Genomic DNA, 7,017 nt, shown 5'->3' with positions numbered 1-7,017 from the left:
AATTAAACCTTTACTGGTACAAAGGTGCATTGACTGTATTGAATGGTAAATGACAAATGTCTGTCTGCATGGGAGGAAAGGAGCAGGAATCCCCAGATATCCAACGGATAAAAGTGGGATCTCTTTTTGCTGTAACAATGAAAAGGGGGAGAGAAGGGGAAGAAGGCTCTCAGGACTCTGCTGTAGCACGTGGCCCCTGAGCACAAGGATTGTTCTCAGCTATTATGCCAGGAGGACTTGGTTAATGCCAAAAGGGTCAGATGGTCTTTTTGCATCCTTTTGTCCCTAGAGGCAAAGAAGTGAGCCTGCTGCACATACCAAAGGCAAAGGTGTGCCTTCTTGTTCCTGCATGCCTACGGTCTCCACTGTTGGAAGCTCTTCCAAATACAACTGACATACACCACCCAAGACGATGCTGTGCCTCAGGCACACATGAGCCATTTGCTGGCCTACTTGTTTTCAGCTGATGACTTGAACAAAGTTAACAGCAACGCACTCATCTATGACACAGAATAAGCAGAAGGCAAACTTAAGTGTTTTTCTGAGCACTTTCAGCAAAGAGGAATGGGGTCTACAAAGTTTGCTGTAGATCATTTTATGAGATAAGGTCCTATCTTATCTTTCCTGGAGGCAATTGACCCTTATGTTCTTCTGCACTTAGTGTTTCTGATGCTTCATGTAATAGATCTCCGCCTGTGCACTTGATGGTGAGCATCATCGCTCTTGTACATGTGTTCATCTAACTCTTCTTGAGAACTCTTATAAACTGGTGGGATGTGGAGGCTGACTTGGCCAGGGAAGTTCAGCCTGATCATTGTAAGTGGTATAATTTTTAAGAAAACAAGGAAAGAGAGAACCTATTTCTCCTGTTGATTAGAGCACAGAACTTCAACCTGCCTGGTTGTTGGAACAAGCAGGGAAAAATTTAGTCTATTTTGTGGAAGGAAAAGCAAGTCAGAACTCTGAATTTGACTCCTGTGTTGGCCGCTCTGGCTGTAACCTTGGGTAAGCAGTGAATCCCTGCGCACCTGATTTTTTTCCTTGTCTCCAGTGAGTTAACAACTTTTTTTTTGCACTCCTGCACATACACACACACAAAACACATCCTACATAGAAGTAAAGGTATTGCTACACTCATAATTAAAACCCATCAAAATCTCTCTTTATTTCAGTGACTATGTTCACTTTCACCACCCAGTCTTTGGAAGCTGCTATACTTTTAACAGCAAGGGAACAGACCCTTTTTGGACAGCTACAAAACCAGGAATTCCTTATGGTATGTTATTTGGCAAAGGGTGGGAAGAAGAGCTAAAGTTAATACAATTTGGCTATGGATTAAGTGTATGTCTTCTATACATGACTTACTGACATATAGCCCTCTCTTCTAGTCTGGTGGCATAAATTATATACTGTATTTGCTTTTTTTCACTAGCCACATGTATATGATAGCCATATCAGCCATATCTTAACTTATAGCAAGCAGAATATTATTTTAGTTTTCAAGTAGAATATTATTACAGTTTTGGAATAGGCTGGTGCAATTGCTACCTGATCACTCACCAGGTCTCTAAGGAAAAAGAGTGGCTCTCCTGTGAGCTAAGACAGCAATCTGATCAGTGCTGAGAATTCAAGATGTGGTGGTGTTCCTATTTTGGCCCAAAATAAGTTGTTATATGCTTCCTTCTTCTTTGGTTTACAGGACTTTCCCTTATCCTGAGAGCAGAGCAGAAGGATCACATCCCACTCTTGTCTACAGTAGCAGGTGTGAAAGTGATGATACACAACCACAATCAGACACCATTCCTTGAGCATGAAGGCTTTGATATCAGACCGGGCATTGCAACTATCATAGGCATCCAGCAGGTGAGCCACTTGCTCAAGAGCAGTGTTTCTTTTCCTTCTGATTGCAGAAAGTTGTGAGGAGCTGAACACTGTGACCGACTGATACAACGGACTTGCGGGACTCTCGTGTTCACTTCTGGACTGTGCATGTATATTTATGCAAGCCCCTTTTCTCTCTTCACTGTGCTCAGGTTCCCATGGGTAAAACAAAATTATTCCAAATGTGCAAGTGGCATTTTGGTCCTCAATACATTGGGGCCTGATTTATTTTACACTGAGGCTCTTACACCTCTTACAACTTGTTCCAACTCTGCACAGGGGGCTGCATGTGTACAGTAGGATGAGAACAAATGTTCAGAAGTGATTTAGTTATTTTGACATGATGAGTTACTGCTTGTCAGCTGAACCAGTGACTGACCACGTGCACTCTCCTACCTTTGCCCTGTAACTGTATATGTTTTATTAAGAAGGTATAGCTTGGCTGCTCACATGTATTACTACACTTCCTGTCCTTTGTATGATGCTCCATCCAGTTAAGTTTAGATGGTGATGGCTAGGTCCAATTAAAGCTCCTAATCACTCAGGCCGCTTTTCTATGTCCACAGGATGAGGTGAATCGCCTGGGTGGCAATTATGGGAAATGCACGACTAATGGCAATGATGTGAATGTTAAACTCCTGTACAACAACTCCTACACCCTGCAGGTATTGTCAGAGTGACTGGCTGAGGCCCCAGCTTATTCAGACTGGATGAATAGCAAACAAGTCATACCTTACTCTCCAGAGCGCTTTTACAAATCAGCAGGTTCATTGCTGGAGATAACAGCGAGATTCATGCCCCTCTGAAAAGAAGCTCACAAACAGGGTGTTATAACTTGGAATGTGTTTTACTGAGTGGGGGATGCTCGGTCCCAGGCACTGGGGCTCTTCCCTCCTTGTAACACAAGAGAGATCAGACAGTGAGCCAGTCAAGGCAGCTGGACTGTTCTAGTAGGACATTCTTGGGCCATCAGGTCTTTATTTGTGTAAGTAGTTGCTCCTGGCTCTAGATGCTTGGGCTATTTAACTGAGATGTTACTGGACATAATGAAAGAGGGAGCTGGGGAAAATTGTATCTCACTGAGCTCAATACTGTTTTCAGAAGTAAAGCCGAGGAATGAAAAGTGAAAACCTTTTGCATCATCATGCTCTAGTAACGGCTGGTGCCTTTTTGCAGCAACAAAATCTGTACATTGCTTCCTAGCAGCTGCATGCTACAGACTGAAGATTTGGGCACTTGAGAATTCCTGGCTTATCCAATCTTTTATGCCTTCTTTATTTTCCAGGCTTGTTTGCACTCCTGCTTTCAGCACATAATGGTTCGAAAATGTGGCTGTGGTTATTACTACTACCCACTGCCTCCCGGTGCTGAATACTGTAACTACAATAAGCAGCCTGCATGGGGTAAGAGCAGAAGACTGCTGTCTTGTCCTTGTCGGAAGGGAACACCTTCCTACAATAGTCACTGGTTACATGACTCTTTAGACTACTGCCCTTCTACTTTGTGCCTATTTCCTGCTTAGACTATTTCCTCACATCACTGAATCCAGCCGGATGGCAGACACTTTTCTGTGTATTTGCATGGATATCAAGTTAGTGCATAAAAAATCTTGATGCTGTCAAGCATCCCTTTATTAAGGACGTTAATATAGGGTCAAGCTCTTTCACGTTACCAATATTGGTGGCTGTGCTGGGGTCAGTCAAAGCTTTGAATAACTTCTCTTGGTTTTCTGGTTGGCCTAACCTCAGCAGATCCTTACAGGGAAGGCACCTGCATCACACACAGGTGGTTAGCTCGGCCATCTGAAACCATTCCAAAGTGAGAGTGAGGCAAAACCAGGGCTCTCTGAGAGAGTGCTGTATGCTTGAGGGAAGGCCAAGAGAGGGCAGAGGTTTTGGTAGCCTTCCATTTGGTAGCCTTCCATTTCCTGAGGAAGTGTCTGAGTGTGTTCCTCCTGTTTCTTTCACCAGGTCACTGCTTTTACCAGCTGTACAACAGGCTCAGAAATCATCACCTGAATTGTTTTGACCAGTGCCCCAAGCCTTGCCGGTAGGTCACAAAAGTAGAGCACGATAAACGCCAGCTTGCAGAGGAAAATTACACCAGTGGAAATGTAGGCAACTTAGTGGAAAATTTATGGACCAACTGGCCGACTGGATTTTGGCATTTTCTGAACCAGAGATTTCAGTTTGATGTTTGAACCCCAATGCTGAGAAAGGAAAAAGATGACAGCATTAGACAAATTAAATAAGAACTTTGTGTGTGCATGACAGCAGAGAGGGGAAATTGTTTTAATCACACTGAAATGTTTTATTAAGCCCAAATCGAATTGTTTTTGTCATTTTTCAAGCTATATTACTTTTCTTGGTTCACCTTTTTTATTGTAGGTCAATTTCAAAATGTAAAGACATAATCTTAAAGCAAAATATCAAACATACTGGTTTTGAATGCATCAAAGAAAAGTTGTCAGGATTTTGAAACCATTCTAGTTTTCCTCCTGACCTGAACAGTTTTCAGGCAACCTCTGGTTTCATTTTCTAAGCTGACTTACAAAGCTTTTTCCAAGGTTCTCAAGAGCTGCCCCCAGAACTTCTGCTTTGGGCGAGTAGTTAGCATGGTTAAACTCCCTCATGTATTCACTTTTAAATGCCAAGAGTCATAGGGATCCTAATCTCCATTTTTATCTTATCAGGGAATCACTGTACAAGGTGTCTGCTGGGACAGCTAAATGGCCGTCAGCGAAGTCTCAGGTAGTCCACACAGACAACTGCTATGTTTGGAGGGGATACTGTATTTACTGGGGCTGCTGGAACGTTAAAGTTAAGAGTGAAAACAACGGCTCAGGCAGCAGCAATGGAAGTGGCAAATAACGCAAACTGGTCCAAAACCTGGGCCCAAGGGAATGACCCTGTAGTTAAGACGCCAGACTGAGACGCTAGAGAGGTACATGCCGTTCCAGTTCTAATCCAAACTTCCTTGTGACCTTAAGCAATTCACCTCGTTCCCACCTACGAAATGGCGTTAATGACTTTCTGCTTCCAGGGGGTGTTGTGGTGTAACAACTCACCTATTACTGTTTGTGAGGTGCTGCAGGGCTGCAGTGGAAACTCTGTGAGTCAGTAGATGACCTCTTGCCATTTCTCATGTTCTAATGTTAAATGGGCATTCAGCCTGTATGACCAGATAATTAATTCATGTGAAATAGGTGATAATGTAGATGTAAATACAACCAATACATTTTAAAAGAGGAAATTATTTGGTGGGGTTGCCATTAAAGGCAGAATTTAAGAACTAGAATACTATACACACTTAAAATATCAGTGTGTATTTCCTTGCTATTCTGGCAAATATAGCTACTACTTGATAGCTATCACTGTATGTTATAAACCAATCAATTACATCTTTTTTATTATTCACAATAGCCATTTTACTGATTATGAAAGCTACATTCACAAAATATTAAACATACAAAAACTCAGAAGACAGGATTGCCAATAACATATATATACTCTGCTGCAGGACTGGATCCGCCAAGCTCTAAGGCATCAGAATGGATATAACTCTACCAGCAACAGGTTAGTCACTGTACTCCTGTTAAAACTATGGATTAACTCTTCGTCTTTGCAGAATTTCTAGATGTTAGACTGGAAAGGGAGGACAAGAGAAAAATGTACAGGATCATCCAACAAATTTCCCATCTTTCCTCACAACACTGTAAGAGAGTCACTTCTGTAACCTTTTTCCGAGTTCATGTTAAACACCCTCAGAAAGAAAGCTTGAGTGAGGGGTGAAACCTATTGCCTAGCAATCAGCGTGTAAAATCAAGACCAGAATGCCAGCAGTACCTTCCACCAGGTGAATGACATGTGGGCATCCCACCGTTGCTAACTGCTCCCTTTCTCCAATACAGGAAGGATATTGCCAAGGTGACCATCTTCTACCAGCAACTGAACTACGAGTCTGTGAACGAGTCTCCTTTACTCTCAGTAGGTTGCACTATATCAGCTCAAAACATTGTTACCTCTCATTAGTTGTGGTGTGCTCTGTATGGTTGGAGGGAGGATTATTTACAGCCCCCAAGATGGGACGGGATTATTTGGAAGAGACTTGAAAATCTCACATTTTACACAGTCACACAAAATTACTGCCAAATGGCAAGCAGCTAACTGACCTGCTGGCAATATGCAATAATGTCACGTTCCCAGAGCTCTGCTGTGTTTGGTAAACACAACCCTTTGATTCTTTCCACAGGAGAATCTGCTTCTGTCCAGCATGGGAAGCCAATGGAGTCTCTGGTTTGGATCCTCAGTGTTGTCTGTAGTTGAAATGTTTGAGCTGCTTATAGATACACTAGTCTTGTCTCTCCTCTTCTGCTACCAAAGGTTCAGGTCAAAGAAGACGTTGAAAGTAGCTCGCACTCCTACCATCCCCAGCGTGAGCTTGACCCTAGAAAACTACCGAGTTGTGCAAGAAGAAGCTGGAAAAGGTGATGATTCTGCTCACACTCACCCTTCTGGAGTGACTATTGCCATGGACAACAATAGTGACCTACATCTTCACCCGCTCTCCAGCAAGGTGGAAATGCCAGAGCTTTGCCCAGATGTGGTGCTTAATGGATTTAGATACACGAAGGACAGCTCTTTGGAAGGGGAACTGAATAGCTAAGGGTATGTTTGTGTGCACAGAGAAGCGGGAGACTTGAAACTCCCCTAATGCTCAGGTGCTGTCAGAAAGGTTGCAAACAGAAACGTTCTGGATCCACGATCTGCGAGCACCTAAACACCACGCTGCTGAGCTTGGCAATCCTCCTCCGGCTATTACAAGTTCATTATTAAACCATCCGTGTGTCCTGGATTCAGGCATCATGCAATGTTCTTTTGTTCCTAATGAGTATCTGGAGAGGGGAGAACTGTACCTCTGCTCTCTGGGACAGTCGTCGAGTCCTCATAAAAGCCTATTCATAGCTTTTAACTTTTAAACCCTGGTGAGGAAATCAGCCTGTGGCTTCAGACAGGCCCACCTACATTTCACAAATGTACTCAAGAGAAAAGTCAGCCTGGCTGTTAATGGAAAGATTTCCAATGGAGGCCAAGGAGCGCGTGCTCGTATCAGTCAGCGTTGTCTTGAGGGCGACAG

General features: G+C 43.2%; 1 protein-coding gene across 1 annotated transcript in view; it reads left to right on the top strand.

Moving 5' to 3' along the window:
* SCNN1D (sodium channel, non-voltage-gated 1, delta subunit) overlaps positions 1-6,546 on the top strand; it is a 10,218-nt gene extending 3,672 nt beyond the window's left edge. Inside the window, exons 4-12 of the mRNA XM_009325261.1 lie at positions 1,173-1,276; positions 1,700-1,863; positions 2,448-2,546; positions 3,167-3,284; positions 3,852-3,930; positions 4,574-4,631; positions 5,401-5,456; positions 5,792-5,867; positions 6,133-6,546. Coding sequence (XP_009323536.1) covers positions 1,173-1,276; positions 1,700-1,863; positions 2,448-2,546; positions 3,167-3,284; positions 3,852-3,930; positions 4,574-4,631; positions 5,401-5,456; positions 5,792-5,867; positions 6,133-6,546 — 1,168 coding nt within the window. The remainder of the gene's footprint in view (positions 1-1,172; positions 1,277-1,699; positions 1,864-2,447; positions 2,547-3,166; positions 3,285-3,851; positions 3,931-4,573; positions 4,632-5,400; positions 5,457-5,791; positions 5,868-6,132) is intronic.
* Positions 6,547-7,017: the final 471 nt, after the last annotated feature.

This window comes from Pygoscelis adeliae, unplaced genomic scaffold, assembly GCF_000699105.1.
Source record: "Pygoscelis adeliae isolate BGI_AS28 unplaced genomic scaffold, ASM69910v1 Scaffold36, whole genome shotgun sequence".
NCBI lineage: Eukaryota > Metazoa > Chordata > Aves > Sphenisciformes > Spheniscidae > Pygoscelis > Pygoscelis adeliae.
Note: the sequence above shows the minus strand (reverse complement) of the source record. Positions and strands in the feature narration are given on the sequence as shown.